We start from the raw sequence: 25932 nt of genomic DNA on the forward strand, positions 1-25932 counted from the left end.
AGGAATACTCCAATTACTCATAGGATGATCAAGAAAAATAAAACCAGCTAGTAAGTGTTAAATGTTCTACAACTGCATATTCTAAGGGCCAATGCTTAGGAGTACCATATTCTGTAAGGTTGACCTATAAATTGTTTATACCAGAAATTCTTAGGTTCTCATTAGAATAGTAGTTCTTCATGTTTTAGCTTCCAAAAGTCACTGTGTTAAAGAGGCTTAGATTCTAATGGACAAGAATTTCTAATGGTCACTTGTTTAAGTTGCTGAAGAATTAAAGAGATCACCTAATGTCCTGTTTTCGTGTCAATCGTCTGGTGGATTTGGTAGTCAATGCCTTCATTCACTTCTCAAACAGATGATGAGGTTATGTTTGATGAGTAAAAGGCAACAAACTAATCAGGCCTCAATAAGTGCAAGAGTAAGTGTCCATAAGAACACAAAAGAACAGTTCCTGGCAGATGCTTTCACTTATATAAATGTTTTCATGAAAAAAAAATCCAGCTTTCTATTTCCTTATATGTATGTTTTTTAAATATGTTCCTTATTAAATAATTGCTAAATATTAAATATGTTCCTTATTAATACAGTTTCAATTTCAGTAAGGGTTAGGATCTGTGGTATCTGGGTGAACTCCTCCAGGCTGTCCTCTCAACTAACTGGAAAGGGAACGGTGATCACCTGGATTGCAGCAACTACAGGGGGTACTCGATGCCGAGTACGGTCCTTGCTAGGGTTATCCTCAATAGGATCCATGACCACTTGCTCACCTACCAGTGACTGGAGAAGTCTAGTTTTACACGTAAGAAGTCCACAATCAACCGCATCCTGGCACTGAGGGTTCGCATGGAGCAAAAACATGAATAGCGGCAAAGTTTTTTTGCAGCCTTTGTCAATTTCATAAAACGTTTGACTCAGTTGATCGAGCTGCCCTGTGGGACATCCTGAGACTTTGCGGGATCACCTCAAGATTGCTGGATATCATGGCCAGCCTGTATACTGGTACTGTGAGTGCTGTGCACAGTGGAGGCACAACCTCTGTGCTTTTCTCAGTTAATTCTAGGGTTCGTGAGGGGCGTTCTTGCTCCTACATCTGTTCAATGCTTGCATGGACAAGTTGTTGGGCAAGGTTGTGGGATCCAGTAGCTGTGGGGCATCTGTTTGCTAAAAAGTCAATGGAGGCTCTGATCGGGGCACTTGAGAGATTGAGCGAGGAGACGGAGTGTCTAGGCTTACAAGTGTCCTGGATAAAAACCAAGATCCAGGACTTTAATGACCTCTTAGGCACAGCCATCAGCAGTGTGTCCGTCTGCAGAGAGAGTGTCAATCTTGTCGAGAGGTTTACTTAACTCGGCATTCTTGTCTCTGGTGACTCTTCCTATGAAGTCAGTAGTCGGATTGGGAGAGCATGGGGGGTCATGAGGTCGCTGGAAAGGGGTGTGTGGTGTTCCCAATATCTATGCAAAAGGACTAAGGTCCAAGTCTTTAGAGTCCTGGTCCTTCCTGTCTTGCTATATGGTTGTCAGACATGTACATGGACACTATCCATTGACCCGAGATGAAGACTGGACGGTGTCTCTTCAGGGAATCCATGGGTACTGCTGGTTTGACTTTGTGTCTAATGAGTGGTTGCTCATGGAGCCACGAATGAGGCACATTACCTGCATTGTGAGGGAGTGTCAGTTACGGCACTACAGCCATGTGGTGCAAGTCCCTGAGGGTGATCTGGCTCACGGGATCCTCATTATTGAGGACCCGAGTGGCTGGACCAGGCCAATGGGACCCCCACGTAACACCTAGCTGTGTCAGATACAGGGTCATTTCTGGAGGGTGGGACTGGACTATGTCTGCCTGGGGTGTTGCCAACTAGGATCCCGAGCTGTTTTATCGTGTGGTGGGTGCGGCAATGTGCTGTACCAGTGCATGCTCCCCAATCTGACCTGAAGGGTTAGTTGATAAAGTTACTTGTACTATGCACAGTACCATGAATATTTTGTTAATTTTGAAAAGAATGAAGTAAAATGTTGCTGCATAATTGCTTATTCCTCTGATTGGGTTTACAATGCCAATATCACCATTAAAACATCAATAAAATTAAGAGGCTTTTGTCTGCTTAGCCAAATTCAATTCAATTATGACAAATTATTATTTTTTAATCTTCACAGATGCTCTCACACTCATTATTACTATAATGTACTAAATAAACAAAAGAAGGCATTAAATCCTAAAATCACTGTCAGCATGAAAGTTATCACAATTTTGGGACTACCTGTAAAGGCAGTTTACAAGGGTAACTGATTCAATGTGTTATTTTTATAACAATCAGATCATTCGAAGTGAACCAAGTCAAAGTTGAGTCAGTTATTTCTTCACAGTTGTAGCATAACTTTCATTTGCCCCAGAAATTTGAGTTGTTAAGAAAATACTTACCTTCCCCTATACTGTAGATACAAATGTGGTGCCTGAAGAACAGTGAAACAAAATGTTTAAAACTTACCAAAAATGTCAACTTCAAAATGGTAAGGGCTCCAATTTCCAATATTCCAGAGCCCCCTGTCGTAGGTGCAGGCTGTAAACTTCCTTCTTTCTGTCTAACCAACTCTTTAATCATCAGCATGTTATAGCTACCTAATAGTGATTATGGCACATACATGTACTACATGTTTTAGCAACAGGTTGAAAGTCTTGTCAGTTTCACAGTCAGACATAAAATCCCATCTTTTTCTCACTGCTGCTGTTTGGCCCACTATTACCCTCCATTGGGTTAAATTTATACATTCACATTCATTTAAAAATGCAACTTTCAAGGGCAAACTAATTTATGACACAACAATGAAAAAAAACCTCAACTTCCAAAATACTGAAATTATCTTTTAAAAAGTCCAAGAGTCAAAGTCTAAAATGGTACAATAGTTTCTAGAGTCCAAGTTCTAAAACTGTCAATCAGAAATACCTAAAACTAAACTTTCAAAGATTTTGGGGGACATATGTGTTTAAATTCTGTGATTCTATGGTTCAGTCTATAAAGGTTAGAGCACTGATTTTCAAGAATTCATGAATTCAAATGGTCAGTGTCCAATAGAAGCATCTAATAAGTGTAACCTATAAGGATTACAAATCCTTTTGGTTCTTTAAGGTTTTGATTAGAAAGATAAATTAGTGAAATAAAAAGTCAAAAGACTTTAAAGAAGTTCCTCTAACCACGAGTACATTGTGGACATTCACCCTAGACCTTAAACCAATAAAAAACAAAAATAAAAGTAAAATCACTAAGTACGTGGCTTCGATGACAACTCCAACTCCAGCCGGCTTCAGTGCTTCAGTTATGGCCACAGCAATCTGCTTGGTAAGCCTCTCCTGGACTGTAGAGCAACAGAAAGGTAAGTTATTAGTGCTTCTTTTTGGGGACTGGTAAGAATGATGTGGATGGATTGTAAAAATGATTTATGCTCTAACTGATCATATGGTGCTTGTTCTAGGCAATTGGTTTTAAGGTGAAAGTAAGATCTAATGTCATTTTTACAATTTTGTGCTATAAAGGTCTAGTATGTCTAGATTGTAGCTTAGGATAATCCCCAATACGTCACAAGCCTAGCAGAATGAACGTGTTTCATGTTTTCAACTTAAGAGGTCTACATATAGATAAAAATTTCACTTATTGTTCTGTTATTTAAAACAGGGGTCCCCAACCCCCGGTGGCTCCGAGAGAACTGCAGGCAACGGAGACTCACTCAGTGAAGGGCTACAGCAAAATGGCTGCCCCCTTCACTGAGGACACTTTTCAGAATGCTAGGCGGGCAGGGCTTTGCAGCGGTGCAGAGAAAGGAGAGAGTCCGAGCTGAGAGAGTATTACAACGAAATATTTTTATGGTCCCAACAGTTTCCCCATATGACACAAGTCTATAGAAATCTCGTTAGTACGAAGTACATTCAGCAGATACTTTCATTACAATGAAGTGGCCTTGAAATGCCTGAATGAATCATCCACAGAGCAGTTAGTTGTGTGGTCGCAGCTCAGTTGTGCACAACGATCCCCAAACAGAAACATTGTAAAAAACATTTTCTTTCTTTGAACTTTCCTCGTACTGTTTTTTTTGCCGTTTTTGTTTTCTGTGGTTTTCAGTGATACCTGTTGCTTATTGCTCGTCAACATTTGAAAAACATCCATTGGAATTTAACTCATTGTCACCCTCCTATAGAAACTGCAGACATGAAAAAATGATAACAGTGTTAATGTTTGTGATGTGCAATCTGTTGGAATGACAAATGCAATGCATATGTCTTTGTTATATGCAAAAAAAGAGGAAAAATCTAGGGTTGCAAATGTATGCATGCAAACTCCTGCATTTGAAGACGCTGAAAAAGCAGTTTTTATATGGTTCAGTGATGCACGTTAAAGAAACATTCCTATTAATGCGGCACTCATTCAAGAACATGTGAGGTTTCTAAACACTCTTGGGACCTCCGTCAATGGGACAACACGTCGAAGAGCATCCTGAAGTGTGATCACCGCGTCTGTGGAACACTGTTTATCCATTGCTGGGGCAACAGCAGGCTCACAGCTCTGCTGCGGCTCTTCACCAAAGCAAACAGAAAAGATCTCGATGAGTGATGCAAGGAACATTGTAAATGCAGGGAACAGGATTACTTGGCCACTAACCTGGTCACAACCCTGTCTTGACTGCTGTGTCTGTGTATAGGAGAGTGGCAGATCCTGCTACAATAAATAACCGTGCTGTTCCTGTTTCAAGCTGAATAAAGCTGGTTTTGCTAAAGTACTGAGGCTCAGCCTCGTGTTTTGGGGTGTAAGACAGGGACTTATAGCCTGACCACGAACTTTTAGGATTCGCTTCTGTGGCGCTTCACTGCAGCGCTGTGAGGCTGCTGTTGCCCTGCCCCGGCAACAGACAAACAATCTTCCACAGATGCGGAAATCGAGCTTCAGTGTGCCATTTCCATTGGGTGGGGGGATCCCAAAAGAGTTCAGAAACCTCACATTATGAAGAAGAAGAAAATGATGATTCGGCTTCTGATTGATAAATGTGCTGCCCACAACATGCTTCCACATTTAGATAATGTTCGTGTTGAATTCCTCCCACCCAATTGCCCAGCAGTGCTTCAGCCATTGGGTTTTGGCATCATTTGCACCCTGAAAGTGTATTATCGCAAGGAAATGCTGAGAAAAATTCTCGTCAGCATAACTTGTAGATAGGAGAAGATTAAAATTAATTAACAGGAAAAAAGCTATTGAAATGATTGCAAACGCCTGGACGCAAGTTAAAGAGAGCACTATAGTAACAATTACAGAATCTCATTACAACAAAATATTTTTTAGGTCCCTGGCTGTTCGTTGTAATGGAATTTTACCTGTATTTGCACTACAGGCATACAGGCACTATTGAGCACCCCACCTTTACCCACTCTGCAGACTCTGTATCCAGCCAGGAGTACTGCAGGAGCCTGAGGAGGAAAATCTGAGGAAGCGATGGAGCAGCAGCACGTGGGGCAGAGGCAGAAGATACCCGTTGTTCAAGTTGGCAGATAAAGTGGCTGTATTCAAAGCTAAACTTGACTTAAGGGGCCGACGAGTGAACATTGGGATTTTTGGCATGTTTCAAACGTTAGCAGAGGTTGTTAAAGATACCAAGCCAGGGCCTTCTTTCCCCCAGCTGGTGTATTATCACCTATCTCAGCTTCAATAGAGTTTGAGCGTTATTCACAACCACAAAAGACCCCCGAAATGGGAAGGAATGGATCCGTGACCCATTTGTGAATACGCCAGGTGAATCAACTTTGTCTGTGCTTGAAGAGGATCAACTGCTTGAGGTTGCAAATGATGGTGGCCTTAAAAGTATGTTTGAGACAACTTCAAATCTCCATATATTTTGGATTAAAGTCAAGGCGGAATATCCTGAGGTTGCCACAAAAGAACTGAAAAGTCTGCTTCCATTTCTAACATCCTATCTTTGTAAGGAAGTGTTTTCTGCAGCGACAGCAACCAAAACGAGATTACGGAGTAGACTGAACATAAGCAACACACTTCGCGTGTCACTGTCTTCCATCGTCCCCAGATGGGATCTCCTGGTTGCAGGAACACAAGCTCAGGGCTCCCACTGATTCTGCATTATGGCAAGTTGTATAATTTCTATTACGATGTTATAACTTAATAATAATAGAAATGTAATGTAAATCGTGTATAAAACTGCCCTACGAACCCGCCCCGAATCCTCTCCCCCCACCGGCCCCTGGAAAAATTTGCTTCTAGTAAAGCGGTCCTTGGTGTCAAAAAGGTTGTGGACCACTGATTTAAAAGACCCTCCTCACCTAAACTACATAATAATTCTTATTCAATGAAAAATGGATGGTTATAACTATCCATTGCTCTTGTCATAATAAAGATAAAAAATAAACACAATCTCCAAAATAAGCAGACATGGGTCTTGTTGTGATCTTAATGAAGACTATTGCCTGACATGGAAACAAGTATTTGAATTTTAAATAGTTCTGCATACCCTTTTAAGAAGGATGTGACAGATGGTCGGGATGCCCCTTTGACACTAGATCTGGGGGAGCAGCCATGGGATTCACACTACGTCCCCCGGAACACTTGGTGGCAGCCCCCCTGGGTTGCATTGGGGCCACAAGTTTGGAACACCGGAGCTCATTTCTGTTGGGCTCCGTGGCCACTGCCAGTTGGAGCTGCACGGCTTAACAAGCCCGTCTGGGCAGGAGCACAGCCACACACGGAAGTGCAGCCAGAAGTAGGTCAATGAGCACCTGCAGCACTTCCGAGGGGGCTATAAAAGGAGCCGACAGTCACCACTCCAGGCGCCAGAGTCGGGAGGAGGAGGAGGACGACAACAACAACAACAACGCTGCTGCCTGGGAGGAATGGAGGAAGAGTATTTTACTGTGTTTTTGTTTCACTTTGGTGTGCTTGTGCGGGAATGTGTTGAGCCGGTGGGACACAGGGAAGACGTGCCCCACGGCTGAAGAAAAATAAAAGTCCTTTTTTTCTTTGATTTTTACACATGCCTCTGTTGTCAGTCTGTGTTGGGTCGGGTGCTTCACAATGAAGGACTTATTTCTTTTTGTTGCTTTTTTTTTTTTTAAATAAATACGGAAAAAATGGTGAAGTTATCGAAAGGAGGTGACGACAGATATTGATTAAGAAAACAGCAGATGTGGTACTTTGTGCTACATTCAGTGCATAATAATAATAATAATAATAATAATAATAATACTTCATTCATTTATCACTAAGTGTTCTGAAAAGGAACTAATATACAGATTTATTCTTCTCACAATACCAGTGACAACAGTTTAATTCCTGGGCTGGTCACGGTCTGTAAGTTAGCATGTTTTGCAATTCTTGTTAGCTTTCTTCTAATACTTAAATTTCCTTTCACGTCATAAAATTTGCATTGAATCTGAATGTAAATTCAAAAAGTGCTCTGTAGACATCTAGTGTTCCATATATGGTTGGTTCCTGCCTTAAGCAAAATGCTGCCATTAATAACTGAAAGGAAGGATAAATTCACTTTTCAGTAATATTCAATGTTATTATATTCTTGAATGGCAATCCCACTGCATGACTTTGTGTATTCTGCACATTCTCCCCATGTTTACAGGGGGTTTTGCCTGGATACTCCAGCTTTCCTCTTAGTAGTTAAATATGTACAGGTTAGGCTGATTGGGGACTCAAAAGTGTCACAGTGTATTTGAGTGTGAATATATACATCAATATTGTCCTGCAATGATCTGGCACCCCAAGGAGGTTGGTTCTTGGCCTCGTTTTAAATTTATTGTAGCAGAGTTAAGAAGTACAATAATTAATTTGAGTTTTGAAGTGTAATGTCCTTCACCAAACTTGACAAGTGGAGGTAGTCCTACAATGTTAGCCAGAGTACCTTTTTGAGAGGTGAAGTTAATGTCATTACACCACAATGAAGAAGAATGACTGGGACTCCCAAAACTACAGGAATATTCCTCTAGCTCAGTAGGGTTTATAATTTGTTATTTCTGATCTGCAGTCAGGCTGATCGTGTCATAATATTATATAATATTTCTGCAATTGACTAAACTACAGAACACTTTTTAACATTACATTCTTTGTTTATTTCATATTATTTAATTAATATAAATTTTATTATTGGAGTATGTTGGGTGGTTGTAATACATTTTTGAACAGGGAAGTGAATGAAAGCATTGGGTGTGTGCTTGTGTGGGCTGTTAGCCTTTCGGAGGTTTTTTTGTTAACTATAGTTATTTTGTGTTTTAACTGTATATGTACATTAGAATATTTCTGGAATATGTACCATGGTAATAATGCACCTTTGAGCTTTCTGCTACATTGAAATGTTGTGTGTATTAGCTGTGCAAGTACTTAAAAATCATAATGACTAAATTGTTAAATTGTTGTAAATTGTTAAATTGACTAAACTAAAATCTGACAAAAACAACTTTTTAAAAAAAAAAAAAACCTTGAAATGATTACCATCATTATTAATTAATAGAAATTTGATCTGCAAGACTTAATTTAATTTGTGAGGAGTATGTAATACAAACTGTGACCACTAGATGGAGGCAAGCAAACAAATTAGCAAGCAAAAAGGAATCCAAGCTAATGGTTTTGAAATGGAGGCATTAGAATGCAGGATGGAGTAAAGCAGTAATCTTGAGTGTTCTTTTAGGTTATGATTAATTACCTACCTTGCAATCGCCGGCTGTAGATTTCAACAATTCTGGGAAGAATGAATACATTCAATTATTCTTTTGTCAATTCCTTTTCACTGCACATCTTATGCACAAATATCCCACAAGCTCCAGAAGGCAGAATAAAGTCTGACTTTATTTTAGAATTTGTTAGCATCACATACAGACTCTGCCTCTCCCATTAAAAAGTGAGTTTGCAGGTTTTAAAAGCTCTGAGACTCTGACATTTTTTTTCCATAAAACTGAAGCATATTAAACCACACTAAATGTTACCGTTGTAGAAGCAACCTAAATAAATCAGTCTTTGCCATATTTGTGCAGGGTCACATATGCTGAACATCTACTAATTCCACATGTTTAAAGAATCCTCCTATATCTTGACTGATACTTTAACCCAATCTGTCTTTATTTTATATACTTTAATTTTACTATGAAGCTGACAAATTGCACAGTATATTTGTATACAGGCATAATGTACAAATTTATAAAATTGTGGCAAAGGGATGTTTCATGACTCAGAATCTCACAAAGAGTAGGGTTTGGTTTGATTCTGCAATCTGGTAGATTACCGTCCAAAAACTACGAAAAGATAAAGATATAAAATGTGATGTAAATAAAGAGTCACTTGTAAAATAAAAGGGTGATTTTTTTCAATATGAAGTAGAGAAGAGCTGGGTCATAGTGACATTACGTCTTATGAATGGTCAGTTTCAGTAAATCAGAAGAAGGAAATGTCACTATCTTATAATAGCATAGCAAGTTTCTAGTGCTAGTAAGATTAATATGTGGGAATCTTTCTAATAAAACTGCTCTGAAATTTTCTAAGAAAGTGAGAAGTGTCACCCTAATATCTATGGTTGTTAGCCTAACTTGCAATTTATTGGTTTCTCCGACAAAGATATAGAGAAGTCTTGTTCAAGCCAGTGACGCTGATGGCACAACAATTGCTGACCTCAGATTCACTTCAGACTTTAGCAACACTCATTCATAAATTGGATTTTCGTCTACGTCTGCTTGTGATTAAATGTCAATCTCCTGCAACAGACCATGATTACACAGAGAAAAGGCATTCAGGGTTTGAGCTGTGGGACACACTTCAACATCATGTTTTATACAAAGAAAAACGAGAATGCAGTGGTGGCAATAAAACATTTCAAATGCCTTCCCTTTCTTTTCACAGCTAACACTTTCAGGACCATAGACGTGTACCTCATACATACATCCATCTTTGATCTTGCACATTTACTGAGAAAATAAAATGAAAAAGGCAATAGTACATGTCTCCTGCGCTTGTGGGACTCATTAAGTTACATCACAATATTTTATCAGTGGTCTTGTTTCTCTGATGCTCTTGGCATCACTGCATTAGTAAATGTTTCGTGTACTAAGTCACGTATTGAGGTCAGGGAGGATTCTTCTCTGCAGGCTGTTACAAAAAATACAAATAATCAGCTCAGACAATTAAGCCTTGTGACTCACCCAGTACGGGTGACTAAGGACAATAGGTTAGTCTTCAGTACCCCAACAGAAAGGTTAGGTAGAAAAGTGCTGCTGCAAAACATTGTTTATAGAGATGACAGAAAACAAGCACAATAAACATACATATGGAGAACATTTAGCTCTATAAATAAAACAGATGGAGAAGATGACCCTCATTTTACGCGGGGGGGGGGGGGCATTTCTAAGAGACCAAATGCACCTATAGGGTATAAAGGAGAGGTATTTACAGTAGGTCCATCCCAACCACAGTCTTTAAAATATAAAAAGGAGGTACTGTACTAGAGAACATGAGAAACATCCAAAGTGTAAATCAGTGATAATGAGAACTACATCATCACCTGGGTGTAAAATATAAGGATACGGTACTGAAGAACACTAGCAGAATCTAAAGAGGTGCCCAGGACCACTAAACCTGCAGTGCAAAAAAAGTAAACCAAATGAACTGCGGACTATACTACCTGCAGCTTCCAAATTATAAGGTAAGGTAGCATCAAAAGTTAAAGGATGGATGCGAGAGGTTTTAAGGGTGGACGCGAGATGTAATGTTTGGGAGCTGTGGCTATTACAAAAAGGAGCTGCAACTTTCAAATATGAAAGAGGGGTTACTGATACAAATGATAGTTAATGAGGTAAAAGGAATCATTCCCATATTTATGGAACAATAACAGGCAGAGTTTGAGCCACATTTGTGAGAGACAAAAAGTGCTTAGGAGCAACAGAAGAAAGCGGACTTTGATGGAAAGCTGCTACAAAGGCCGTGTAACATCTAGAGAAAAAATACAAAAGTGACACTGAAATAGTATGATCTTAGTTTCAACATAGTTAGAAAAAAGCTGCAGAATCTTAAAAAATAAAGAAAAGTAGTAGGAGGAATATGCAGCTCCACAACCTTAGTAATAAAGTAAACAGAGAAAACAGTACTATTCCTTTGAGAGAAGGCAGATAAAAAAGGTTTGAACTTGTACCAAAAACATTTCCTTGAAAGAAGACTTATTCAAATTACTTCATTGACTATGTAATTGTAAGCAATAAAATAAAAACAATAAGATTAAAATATTGGTCTATTGATATTCAGCAGATCTTACCTGGCAAGTTTGCTGAGCCCCAGAACCCTCTTGTTCGGGAGGTATCCTATGTGCACCTAAGCAGAGAGGGAGAGAGATATAGGGTGGATTTAGGGGGTTTTTAGGTTAGCAAGGCCCAGGACTGGGCAAACCCAACGGGCATCTTGCTATTTTGATATGTGGCAGGTTTAATTCACTTCGCGTTTGTAGATCTAAATTGCATTCAACCTAGTTTTTTTTTTTTTACAGAGGTGAATGAAGGTAAGAACATGTCCAGCAAAATGGCCCTCTGACTGATTTTTCTCGGGACTTCAATTTTAAATGAAAATAAAATAAATATTTATTGATTTCTCTTTAAAAAAAGAAAAAAAAAAACAAAAACTTTATTCATTAAGTGTAACAAGTGACACTATGATGAAGCATGTTGGGCGATGATTGCCAGCACTGCAGGTGTCCCTACAGGGGATAAAGGTAGAAAAAGCAATTAACTACTTGAGTATGGGGTATCAGGATAAAGGATGAGGTCAGACTGCCCAAATATTAGAAAACATGGACAGAGAGATAAGTCAGGCTGCTCCAAGGAAGACAGGTATGAGGCGAGGCAGAGAGTCACCTGTTACCTTGCTAGTGTGCTGATGCCTATCACTTTTCCATTTGGCAAATAACCAATGGACACCTGGAAAAAATGAAAACATGTTCAAGGTGGACCAGCCCTTTACGTACAGGGGACTCCAGTCTTCTGCTTTCCAGTTTGTATAATTTACCTACAGCAGATTTGATATGTTAAAAAAACAGAGCTCATTCAATAGTCTGAATAATGTACAGTACATGTATGGGTGCAAAGAATTAACAAAGATGGCAACTTATCAGATTTTTTTCAGAGAGTCATTAGGCTGTATGGATCAGGCAGGCATTCACACAGTTTATTCTCCTTGTGCTGAGGTCATATGGGAGATAAGGGTATACCTATGAACTTTAATTTGAGCATTCTTGCCTTTCTATTAATAGCAAGCTGTGCAACTTACACACAGACGCAGAAGAGAGAGACAAAGTAAGCCTGTCTTCTTGATTCAGTCATTGGCTGTCAGCCCCCAAGCACTTTTAATTTCCTAGAAACATGTTTTTCTTTCCTGCCACAGGTCTGTAATAATGTTAGTAAATTATTTTCAATAACCAGCTTTGCTATTCCTATATCCTAAAATGCCCCAAGAAGACACAAGAAACACCCTAATAAAAATACATGTCATCCAGCTAAAGACAAGATCAACAGTCTACAAGGGAAAATAACTTCCTTTAAACACAAAATCAGTAAACTAATATCTGCTGAAATAATCAATGTTGTTTTATCAAAAGAAACGTCTTCTGTGTTTAAATAAGGTCAGTTACCTCATTCTGCAAGAGTTCAACAGAGCACTGCATTAGGGCTTGAATGCACAATCTGATATAGCTAAATTCTATACCTTTTTTCAAGGCAGTATACAGATACAGGCAGAGGTTACTCTGGCATCCCATGACCACACAGTCTGAACTGATTTCATCACTCCATTATGGTCAGCATGCATACAGCACTTATTTCTGTACTCCATAAGACTGGGCGCATGAACACATGTACAGACAAGCTCTGTACCCTTTCATGACGGGACTGAACAAAGTAGCAAAGTTCACATGTCTGAGTCCACTTATTGGATATTATGACTTTGCTCACCTCTGTTTCCACATTTGGCTGTCATACAGAAAACATTTCTGGCCAGCTAAGACATGCATGTGTATTTAAGTTTGATGTCACCTTATGGCCAGAATGCGGACCTCAACAGAACTAAACTCTCTGCTTTTTATGGTAAGCAAGGAACAACAGAGCTCACCTATATACTTCATTATATTAGCAATAAACAGTCTGACACTAGTCTTTTCTATATCCTGTATGGCTAACTGGTACATCCAATAAAGTTTATCTTTTCACCGTAAAGTATCTCACTCAAGTCCAATAAAGCTGTACCTTTTACCTAAAAACAGACTAAACATTAATTTCACTTACCTCATACAGCACATACTGGAAAACTACATCCTTTGATCAAACTGAATACAAATCAATTTCATATAAATTTGGCTTGAAGAAGAAAAAAAAAAAAAAAAAAATTCGGTATTACGTATTTCAGATGCTACTAATAACCCAAAAATATTTCCTTAAACAATCTTTAGTACTTATTATGTATAGCAACATTAATTAATAAGTAATGTCTATTTGCAAAGTCCAATTAAAAGATGATATTTTCAAACATTGTCAATTGCTTCTTAAATGCAGATTTCCACAGATTGTTGACATCACTAAGGCTCTGAAAAAAAAAGAATGCTTTGCTTCTGTTTGATCAATGCCTCATGCTGTCGTCAAAGCTTTTTCACATCCTGAAATTGACAGATCTGTTTATTTTGTCTTAAATGGCAAGAAGATAGTAAAGGGATATTAAAATGTCAAATCTGAAAATTAAAATCAGACATGAGCCTTAAGGCAAAGTGACTGTTAAAAGAGCAATTTAAAGCGTCTAGTGAGCTACTCGGCTGAAACAAGATCAGCAAGGGAGAGTAGTGCATACAGGCCAATCAGACAAAGTGTTGTACATGTGTGTGTGGGTCAGGGAATGGCATTTAAATTTTCCACTCCACTCTTACATAAGCACAAGTATCATTTTAAATTTACCTTAGAGCAATCATTCCTTTCAACAATTAACAAGCTGCTATGAAAGGGTGCTTATCGCTAAAGTTTAGCAGGCAAGAGATCATTATTCCGGAAATACACCTACTAAAATGTATCATTTCCATTGTCTTTAGTTATTTTTTTTTTTATCTTGCCGTGAACTTGATAATCAGGTTTGAAAATCAAAGGACAGGTTAAACATACATTTTAGAAGGAAGCTTGAAAAGGAACATGCACACTACCTTGCCAATGAAGGGCACCAGGTGATGTTCACACATGGAGAACATATCAATGTCTTTGACAATCACCATTTCATCATGATCTTCATCAAATATAGCATCATTCAGTACATCTAAAAGGAAAGAGAAAAACATTGGATATGTTAATAAAAAAGTGAAACTATTGTATGCTGTAAAAACTCATCCTCAATCCCACTTTTTTTTTTAATATAACTGAAGGAAAATTGTGCTCAGGTTGTACGATTCACTGACAAGACTGCATTTAATGTACTGTGTGCAGCTCTGGTCTCTGCATTACAAAAAAAGATTTAGCAGAACAAGAAGTCGTGCAGAACAAAACATCTATCCCAACAATAAGGGGCCTGTCCTAACACCACAGGCTAAGGGATTTAAATCTTAGGTTGGTAACTCAGGTTTTCAGGATTCTCAAGGGCATTGATAAAAGTTTATAAAGCTGAATTCTTTCAGTTAAGTAGCAAATTGTGTTCTCAAGGACATTGATGGAAGTTAAAGGGAAGTGTATTTAAGACAGAATCCATGAACTACTTCTTTAAACTAAGAGTCATTAAAATCTAAAACAAATTACTAACTGATGTAGGTGAAACATTGACCACTTTTGAAAAGTATCTGGATGAGCTATTGGGACTGCTTAGCTAATAGCAAAGCAAATAAACATCATGTACAAACATCTTATGTATTCAAATATGCATTTGTTGATCTTTACCGAGTGTCTATTTTTAAAGCAACTTAACTGTATATTCTGCGAGAACTGCTTTAATCACCCCTAGACCATATGTTTTAAGTGGCAATTCTACAATTCTGGAACCACAAACTTTTTGAGAATACATCTTTCACCTAGGGATCTTTAAATCTGTGAAATCAGTACTTTGAAAACAGGTCTACCATCCAAGAAAGTCTGTGTTGCACTTGTACAAGTACTATTCATGGACTTTTATTGTCCATAATATATCTCTACAATCCAGGGACTCATAGTTTTGATAAAAAAACAATGCTTTTCATACTGTATACAGCTTTTTTGAGCATTCTTCATCTGACATATAAATGTACAGATTAACAGGTATTAACTTTTTTGCTGTTCATAAACTATTCAGTACAATTAAAATACCATGATTACACAAGGAGATACAACAAGGAGACTTTGTACTGTTCAAGTTTCTTCAGTTATGTAAGGGCATCTCTGCTTTTCATAAAATTACAATTCGACACAATAGACCACAATACCACACAGCACAGCATGGAGTATACTGTAGACACTAATGCATTTCACACTACTCCAGGAACAGCAAATGCCTTAGAACAATCGGGCCTTAAACAAAATATGACATTTTCATCACATGCCCAGCTCAAGAAAAACTTAAACATAATCTTATTGACTACTGTTGTAGATAATAAGTTACAGATGATATCAAGGCAAAACTCCATAGAAGTATCTTGCTTAATCAGTGGATAGTCTTCACCTTATATAGAGGAATTTTATTAAATACAGTATCTGTAAAAAGTATTTACTCATTCTAAGTTTAAATTATGTGACTTCCAAAACCAAATGACTACTCTAGTGATGATTTTGGGGTGTCATACAAGTGAGGTGAATAATTATGGAAACAATATGCAAATATTTAATATTTGCATTTAATTTAGACCAGTTTGCAAAGATCTACAAGAGTATTTTTTCTGTCGATTGGTGTCAAATAAATTTAAAAAAAAAAAAAAAATTTAAATCCCCTGTGGTTCAGTGTTACTATAAAATTTGAAGGGGGAATAAAAATTTTTTATAGGCATGGTGTATCTATATCACTATCTAATATATACCATATCTTTTGTTTTCATTAGCATTCCTAGCTTGAACAGTTCATCATGATTACTTATGCTTGGAGATAATATCAGTACAGCAAAGGCATCATGGACCAACTAAACAGATGTAGTTCTGGGTGCGAGTATGGTAAATCTGAAGTACAGAATCAGTACGATGAATGGAAAAATTTGTATACTATGGTAATACACAGTAAGTCACAACGGCAAGCTTATATTGCTAATTTGCCAATGACAATAGGACCCAAACACATGAGTGTGTTTGAATCAAAATAAGAGACAAAACATGACTTGGAACTGACAGCTAAAGAGCTAATTTCCAGTGCTAAAAAAGAACGCCAAAATCATCACAATTTCTCTTTGTTTTTAATACATTTCTGTTGCAGAGTCATCAAGCATCTTGCTTCTCACCGATGATGAAAGACAGACCTTGAAAACTTCAGTTAATCTCTCTCAGGGTCACCTCTGCTTTTCCTGTTACTCTGAAGACAGGGATCATCCACATATTCCCCTGGACTGGCTTTGTGTTTGCTAGCATCTGGAAAATAAAACAACTCATCTATTGTTTGTACTCTCAGCGTCACTGTAAGCGTTTTTAATTTCCTGGCTGATCTGCTATCACTCTACAAGAAAAGATCTCCATGGAAACTGACTATGCTTTCTCTGGTATCTTCTATAATTTGGTAGTCATACACCTGCCAGGTCATACCAGTAAAGGACAGGTGGAGAAATCCTCATTGCACGGCCTCAGGAAAACAGTAGTATTATCTGCAATTTATCATAAATATATTAGAGCAATCACTGTAGTAAAAAAAAAACTGTTGTTTGCTCATTCTAAAATGTTTTTGTGGGAGTAGCATTCTCCCATGCTGCTATATACCTCAACTTTAAAAATTAAAACCAGCTAAACTAATGCAGCTGATCCAGCATGTCTTTGTGTTGGTTTCCCAAGTAATAGTTACAATGCATTAATAAGCTGACACGATTGTTCCTACAAATACTAGTATTTATGGCTATTCACTAAAAGGTTAATCAAGGCTTATTAGAATAAAGTGTCTACACTCAAAGGCCTACTTTGTCGCCTCTAAAACACCATAATACAACCCTAAATGAAGATGCCCATTTATGTGAGCATAGCCTATCATCAAGGCTTGCACTTGATGCTACCAGAATAGACTTTGCCATACCTAACCTTCAGTAACTGAAGGAAAATGACTTTGCTTACTTTGGTATCTTATACAGTTTGATAGTCATACACATGCCAGGTTGTTCTGGTAAAGGGCAGGTGGAACCATCCTTACTGCACAGCTTCAGTGAAACAGTTATATTATCTGCCGTTTATCATAAATATATTAGATTAATTACTGTAGTCTATTGTTGACTGCAAATTCTTAAATGTGTTTTGATGGGAGTAGGGTTCTCAACCCTCCCATACTGCTGATAGCTGAACTTTATAAATTGAAAACCAGTTAATTTACTGGCTATGTGTCAGTTAGCTTAGACACTGATATAGGCTTTGGCCTCCACTATATATTTGGGGTTCAGTAACTAATGTAAAAACTGACCACACTTTCTTTGGTATCTTATATATAAATGTCTATGCGTGTTAGTGTGTGTGTGTGTGTGTGTGTCTGTCTGTGAAGTGCGAGGCTACAGCATGAAGCTCAAAGAAGGGTCCGAAAGTGCGTGGCTACAGCATGAAGCTCAAAGAAAGCGACTGTCGCCAAAGTGAAACCGCCAAGAAAAGAGTGAAACTCATTTAGCCTCTAATACAAAAGTGAGATGAGCACATTGGCAAAACAGTGGTGGGAGGAAAAGTAAAAGGGATACCAATATACAAGCGAGGCAAGCACGTCAGCAAAACGAGACCTCCTAAGAGAGAGAAGCGCAGAGTAGTTCCTTTCAATTACCTGACATCCCTACATTTCAATTTTTTTTCCTGACGATTTCAATAGTTTCTAGGACCCCGGGCTTTTTACAGCACAGGCTTACACAGCTAGTCTTTTATAATTTGCCAGCCATTCGCCTGCCTGCTCACAGGATGAATAGTATTGCAATCATTTCAGCTTCCATAAACACTTCCTCTTCTTCCAGTCTGTTCAATAAAGTATCTATCTAATTTACTTATTGAAAAATGAAAAAGAATGACATTAACAAACATCATTCTTGCCGAAACTTTCTCATTTGAATCATGTTAAGTAGAGCTGGTGAAAGAGAAAAGTTAAATTATAAATAACTAGACCAAAATTAACTAAAACCTAAATCTTTCAGCCAGTACTTTAAAATGTAATGAGTGAAACAGGTAAAACTCAGAATAATTGATTGTACCAAGTGTAACATGGATACAGTCCATAACGTCTTGGTAGCTCATCACAGAAGCAGTCAACATTTCCAAGGACACACTAAAAACTAGAAGACTCATATCTCAAAGTGCTGGCCACAGTATTTGTAGAAGTAATCTGGACTTTCCTTTCTTTGTACTTACCATAATCTGGTAGTCACATTGCCTTGATTTTTAAAAATATATTTAGTTTTCTTTAAGTTGAACTTCATAGGATAAGTAACGTCAACGCTTAGGTGGTGTATAGGATCTACCTTTAGGACACTATTATTCAGCAAGGAAGAGATGAGAGCAAAGGTCACTCTTGTGAGAATGGAAGAAGTCCATAAGTGTACTTTAGCAGAAGCTCCCTATTTGAGGGTGATACTGGAAAAATACGTCAAAAATGAATCACTGTAAATAGCTGTTTTACTGCTGTGTTTTTGTATCAGGCAGGTGCCATCTGTGAGTTTTAGGTAGCACCCCTGGAGTAGAGAATAATTTGATTATTTGATTGTGTTTGTTTCAGAGCTTTATATGTATCAAACTAATTATGTGTTTGATAAACCATGGCAACCTCTTTCTAAAAATAACCCTCAAAACTCAGTATACACATACAATGAGATTAAGTGGTGTCACAGCATTCATGTGTGATGACTGGATTCTCTAGTGCAGGGGTCTCCAACTCTGGTGCTGAAGTGCTACTATGACTACAGACTTTCATTCTAACCCTTTTGTTAATTAGTGAGCAGTGTTTGGTGCTAATTATCATCTTTTTCCCTAACTGTAATTGACTTGCTATTTAAGACTCGGGGCCCTTAATTGTGTGTATTTTTTCCTTAACTAGCAGCCAAACAATAATAATGAGATACAAATCAAGCTAACACATGACCAGCAACCTGTGTCCATCATACTATATTTCAAAACTTGCTGAAATACCTAGCGTTGCTCGGGAGGAAAATAAAGTGTTTTTTTTTCTCTTTTAATTGTTTGTGAAAAATATAATAAAAAAAAAAAACTTTAAAAATAAAAATAAATTAAACAATGAAGACTCACTAATGTGCTTGTCTTGTGGTCTTGTATGTATGTTATCATCCAGTTGACGCTCGGAACCGGCCAACTCTATTTAATTGGTGCTCAAACATAAAGAATGCTGGCAGTCACCTCCAGTTCACCCTCTGGTGGTTGTTCCGAGTGTCAACTGGATGATAACATGCACACAAGACCGCAAGGTCACCCCCCACCGTACCCAGAAGGGGGTGGGTTAGGGTTGATTACACCCTACAGTAATTTTAGTTGACCGATGAGAAACATGTACAAAGTTTCATGAAAATCACTCCAGCCATTCAGTAGTGATGCTGCAACATACATATATACACACACACATACATTGCGCAATTCCAAAAAAACATTTCAGAAAAAAAAAATCAACAGTTTTGGAAATGTCTGCAGTGACAGAATGAGAGTACCAACAAGCCATGGAATTAAATAATGTGTTTAATTAACAGCAAAATTTGGCTTCAAATTATGAAACTGATTGGAGTGAAATTGGCTGGAGTTGGAGTTGAAGTTAGCTGGTCATCTGTTGGCTCACTTGACATCTCATTTCTGTTTAGGTGCTGTTAAAAGAAGAAATGAAGAAATTCAGAGGACTGAATCTTAAAAAACAAGTCAATTAAAATAATTGAAAAAGAAGCCAATTAGCAGCAAAAACTGGTCACTGATTAAGAAAGGGATTAGAATGAAAACCTACAGCCACAGTGGCACTGCAGGGGACTCATGTATAAATGGTGCGTACACACAAAAATGATGCATACTGTATGTCTGTTTCCACACTCCAGGCGAGATGTATAAAAACAAAACTTGGCATTACGCACATTTTCATGGAAGCCTTAGACCATGTGTACGAACGTTTCTACTTGGTTTTGTAAATGGCCAACACCCAGAGTCAAAGCAGTGCTACTGTTTCTGTATGGTCTCTCTTTCTTTTTGAGATCTGCATCCATGACACAGGCTTTATCAAATACACTGAAATTAATTGCATATTGTTTACAAATTTAAGGCATTTGATTGTAATCATTCTGTAACAATATAATGGTGCACGGAATGGCCAAACTATTCCAACTACCATGGCTGCTTTAGCATTGTTAGAAGACATCGCAAATGGAAGAATTAGAAGATAGCGTGTATTTAGAGATCAAACTGTTTTTTTTTTTTGTCCCATGATGATGACTGGCTTCTAAGTTGATTTAGATTTCCAAAAGCTATTCTCTTGGAGCAGTGTGCTGAATTGGGGCCGGCTTTACAAAGGCAGACTTTTAGCAATTGTGCCCTACCTGCTTCTTTGCAACTTCATTCCACCCTTAGGTTTTTACCCACAGGAGCTTTTTAACATGAAATGGCTGACTGATCGGGTATTTATTTTTCAGTCATCACGGAGTTGCATCTGTATGGGATGGCATTATACGCTTGTCATCCAGATATAGAAGATTTCTTTACACTGTGCTTGAACAGGTGAACATCAAAGCACAATTTACAGCAACGTCCGGTATTCCAAATGTAATTGGAGCAGTTGACTGCACATACATTGCCATAAAGGCGCCTTCACAAAATGAATTTGCTTATGTGAATTGAAAGCATTTCCACTATATTAATGTGCAAATTATCTGTGATGCAAAAATGCACCTCACTAATGTTGTGGCTCAACTCATGATTCATTCATTGTGATAAATAGTAGTGTTGGGAACAAACTTGAAAATGGTGTTGTATGTGATGGCTGGCTTGTCGGTAAGATAAGAAATTTAATATTACCCCTTTGGTCAAAATTGTAAGTTATGGGTGTGATGTAGCCATATAACACGAATACTTAGGTGACAGCAAGTACCCGCTGAAGACGTGGCTTCTCAAACCACTCGCCAATCCATTGACTGGACAAGAGCAACATTATAATGACCTCCATTCTCGGGCTCAGACCTGTAGCAGAATGTACTATAGGGCAGGTTAAAACCCATTGGTGCTGCCTGGATAAGACTGGTGGAGTGCTGCTCTATAGTCCACAGAAGGTGTGTCGCTTTGTTTAAGCATGTAGCGTGCTGCAGAAAGTGGCACGCAATCATGGCTTGCCCATACATGAAGAGATGTGGTATGATGAACATGACTCTGACTCACCAAATGATCAGCCAAATCAGACAGCGTTACAACTTCGTTTGAATGTAACTAGCAGAATGCAAAAGCAGGTGACCAGAGGCAGCATTTATTTTTTAACCAATTAATTTAATTTGTGCTCAATATCACATAGTACACCCCTTATATTCTTTAGTTTATTAGCCACATCTCTTACAGCATCTACTGTTGAATTCTGTGACTCCAAAACAGCGTCTGTCAGCACACAGCCAGGTGGTAACCTGACGGTTTCTAAGGCAGATGTGAGTACATAGCCAACACCCAAAGATGTGCTTTGCACAGCTGCTCCTTCATCGCCTGGAGCTGTGTCCCCAGGCCAGTGGTCACCATTTGTAATATTGTCTGAAACAGAATAAACAGTAATACTGCATCTGCTGTCTGCTTGTCTTAAAACACATGCAAATTATTTACACGAGTATGGATAATGGTAGGCGAAAAAAAAAAAAATAGTAACTCACCTTCACCTGTGGTGATTTCAGAGTCCCCCACACCCACTGGTAAAATACCAGTTATAAGTGTCTTGCCAATAATTGCAACAGCTTGCTGCTCAAACGCTGTGAGCCCAGGAATTCTGCTACATCCTCCAGTGGTCCCAAGACTCAGATAGTGGACTGCGACTCGCCTTTTCATGTCAACTTTGATATATGACCACTTTTTTATTTTGGGCACTGTGCAACTTTCTGAACTTGAACTTTTGAGTGCCTCTGTCACGTTGTGCCACTCCATCAGTTTCCTTTTGTTGCTTATACCACTGCTTAAGCCACCAAATAGTACATTTTTCCTTGCTTCCACTTCACTGAGCTGGATCTCCATTTTGCATTCGTTGAAATTCATTTCTACATGTGCTTTTGCCATTGTCTTTTAACAAAACACTGAACAGAAGGGGCTATTTGTATTGATTTGCATATTCAAATTGGCAAAATTCTGGGAGGAGTCAGGGTGAGGCTGTAGGCTCGTGCATGTGCATTAAAATTCACGTTAATTGGGACTTATAAAAGGGGAAGTGCGTATAACTTTACTTACGAACAGTTTTATGCATCTGTACTTTTTTGTGCATTCACACACTCTAGTTTTGTCCGTACTTCATGTTTTAGTGTGAATTCTATGCAAGGTGTTATACATGAGACCCCAGGACTAGAGTTGGAGACCCTTGCTCTAGTGCTTCCCCTAGATGTATAGTGCTAACGTATTCAAGCTACAGTATAAATGAAAAGCCAAAAAGGATGGTACATATGATTCAGCCTGACATTTAAAACAAGCAGTTCTTAAGACCCCAGAACAATTTATTCAAATGAATCACTGAACTCCTTCACATTTGCAAATACTTCACCACACTTTTTATAGTAAAACGACCTTTTCTGCAATTGCTTACAGGAAGACATAAACATACATTTGTTTGATAAGCCATTTCCACTCTGTTTGACAGACACTGAATAAAGTGACAAAACTGCTGCAAGGAACAGTAAATATTTAAAATATTTCTAATTGTGCAGTAAGTCTCCATGCTTTATAACACACGACTCTACTTCTACTTTTACTTTGAGAAGTTTCTCACTATGTTGTTCTTTCCTCATTGTTCACTTGGCTGTTACTTCATCAAGAATATATGCTGATTATCACTAACTTTATCCATCCTCAGTTGATTTGATTCACACATAGAACCACTTAAAATCACCCTACCTTAACTGTCTATTTCCAGGCTGCAAATGCCTTACACTTTTTTTTTTTATACAATTTTTATCAACTTTTCTATTTTCAGATTCTTCTTTACTTTACTGTTTCAGTACAGCTGCCATGCTGATGAGGGGATAAATGAATTATCTGTATAGTTAAACTGGAAGAAGCATGTAAAAATGAAACCAAAACAAATAAAAAATAAAACCAGCTACCAAATCCTAATTAGAGACAGGAATCAAAATAGAAAAAAACAGGCAAAGAGGTCAAACCCAATGAAACTCATGAGAAGCACACTAAACAAAAGATTTTACTTAAGTGTTTTTATTTATTTATTTTTTATGACCAGCTGACCTTTTATACTGTTGCACCGATTACCAATTAGGTCAAGACCCTAGAAGTTACACCCCTAGCAACATGGGAAGCAGTGCCAATGATGGCTTCAAAATTGTGGCGATAGATGGACCTAAGAAATAAACAGTTGCAATGTTAGAAAATACCAGATGAATTAATGGGAACCCTAATCATGACAACAGCATGTTGTACCAGTCAACAGATATGTTCTTGGCAATGTCAGTCATTAATAAAATGGCATTGACTCTTGTGAACTTGAGCTGATAATTGCCTCTAGTTCATACAACAGACAACCCACAGATGACCAAAAAAAATCCTACAGGATCACACATCAGTGTGTGTTAAACATTTGTAAGTGGCAGATATGCCAACCTCTCTCTCTCTGTACAGCTCAGAAAGCTACCTTGGCTACTTTTCAATGAGGCTAAAAAATGTAGAAATGTGCATTTATTACTAAAACAGCCACCTACAAGATTGTCAATGACCTATAAGTAAACTACTAAGTCTTCATGCTGTGTTTTGCATGAATATAGTTCAATGAAAAAGTTTTGGCACAAAAGATGAAGGCATTGCATGCTTTCATAAATCACTAAATGAAAAGATGTTAATATAGCTTCTATAGAGCACACACTGTATTTATTTAGAATACTATTTACCTACTGAATTTGAAATAGTGAAAAAATAAAACAATGATTGACAATGGGCAAGACTTTGGCCATCTCCATAGTAGCTGTTTTGGAAGAAATCCTCAGTTCTTGCCTTAGGAATTATTGCCCACTGTTCTATCCAGATTTCTGAAAAATTAAATTTCTTATGGTCATATTCCAGAAAAATTAATGGACATTCTAAACTTTGTGATGTGTTTGGCACATATGCAACTCACATTGACAAGGCATATTATTCCCAATTTAGTTGCACTGACCTATTCTTTCAAAAATCTTTGTTCAGTGTTTAAAACCTACATTTCTCATTCAAGTAACTTGTTCATAGATGTGAAAATGTAATCATCAGTTAAAGCAGTTCTATTCAAAATACATACAAGATCTAACCAACTAGGGGGCTTCGCTCGCCAACCCCTGGTGTTGGGAATGACAAAGAGCGTGATGTATGAATGAGATATAGAATAGTGTGACGGTGTAGATGATGCAAATAGAAAGCAAACAATAAAGTGTGTGGCACAGTGTAAAGGTTTATTAGAAAATTTCTTTGTACACGCCGTTTAAGTGTAAAAGGTAATTCCAGCTCAGAACTTGTAAGGTCATTTAAGATGGTTATTGTTGTGATCAGAGTCAAGTTTGTCAGAGCTTAGAAAGAGTTGTGTCTTTCCAGGAAGTAATGGAATGACTTGTGTATTTATGTTTTCCACATTAATATTTTTTGGACATAATATAGTGCGTTGTGTTAAAAGGGGCATTTGGTCTAATGAGATTGCTCTTCCAAATCTCTCTGTAACTAAGTCGTCGCAGATAAAGGCTTGAGGAATTGTAATAATATGTGGCTGAAGTCCATCTGTATTGGTGAGTGTACCATCTCTCAGTTGTAATAAGCAATTGTTATGATCTGGTTCTGGACATCGTATCTTTTTTACTAACTGTATCTTTTGAAAGCAATGCCAATTGTCTGCGTATTTTAAGGTGCACTGAACAATAGCTGAGTGCATGGCATCTGGAAGAATAGCTAATCACTGTCTAAAATCTCCTCCTCATAAAAGTACCTTTCCTCCAAATCGAATATTATTATTCATAAACGTTTGTTCATGCCATTGAACATTCATCAATAAACAACATTTTTTCAAGACGGATGTCACGTGCAGTGCCACCGTTAATGTTCATAGTGGATTCCGATTTGTAGGATCTAATGTAGTTGATAAAGATTTCACTTTCAGGTACATCGTCAGTTATAAGCTTCTGTAGATATTCAGTATATGAATGTAAAGAAGGCAGTCTAATTTGACCCTTTTGACAACAACGTGTAAATGTATAACTTGTATTGCCAGTTGTTTCTTCAGGGAAGTGAACTGAATGACAATGATTGCAAATGACATTCATTAATCCGAATGAATTTTCCTGGTGTATGTTTTGCTTGTGCCGTTTGAGAGGCGCGTTGTTGCATGTGTAGTATTTGGGACGTGTTGTTTTGGAGCTGTAATCGATTTGCCTGTGCTGTGTGAGAAGCCCGTTGTAGCCTTCGCTGCCATTAACGTATGTCTGAGACGGGAGGTGTTTCGTTTTGAATCCGTGCCTGTTGCGATGCAGCACTTTGATTGATAGTTTGCGTCATGTGGATCTAGGATGTAGATTTGTGCATATTAAATGAACTATTGTAGGATCTAATGCAGTTCATAAAGTTTTTACTTTTAGGTAC

General features: G+C 37.9%; 1 protein-coding gene across 4 annotated transcripts in view; it reads right to left on the reverse strand.

Moving 5' to 3' along the window:
- gch1 (GTP cyclohydrolase 1) overlaps positions 1–25932 on the reverse strand; it is an 81206-nt gene that overhangs the window by 44329 nt on the left and 10945 nt on the right. For 3 of the 4 annotated variants that reach the window (XR_007933649.1, XM_028822386.2, XM_028822382.2), the window contains exons 2-5: positions 14211–14320; positions 11298–11353; positions 8710–8741; positions 3275–3359 (exon numbers count right to left, since the gene is read on the reverse strand). Coding sequence is in view for 3 of the 4 variants with exons in the window: in XM_028822386.2 (XP_028678219.1) it covers positions 3275–3359; positions 8710–8741; positions 11298–11353; positions 14211–14320 (283 nt within the window). In the remaining variant the exon portion in view is untranslated. Of the gene's footprint in view, positions 1–3267; positions 3360–8709; positions 8742–11297; positions 11354–14210; positions 14321–25932 lie in introns of all 4 variants that reach the window. The other variant, XM_028822383.2, reaches the window with a different exon arrangement.

The sequence above is a fragment of the Erpetoichthys calabaricus genome, chromosome 16, assembly GCF_900747795.2.
Source record: "Erpetoichthys calabaricus chromosome 16, fErpCal1.3, whole genome shotgun sequence".
Lineage (NCBI taxonomy): Eukaryota > Metazoa > Chordata > Cladistia > Polypteriformes > Polypteridae > Erpetoichthys > Erpetoichthys calabaricus.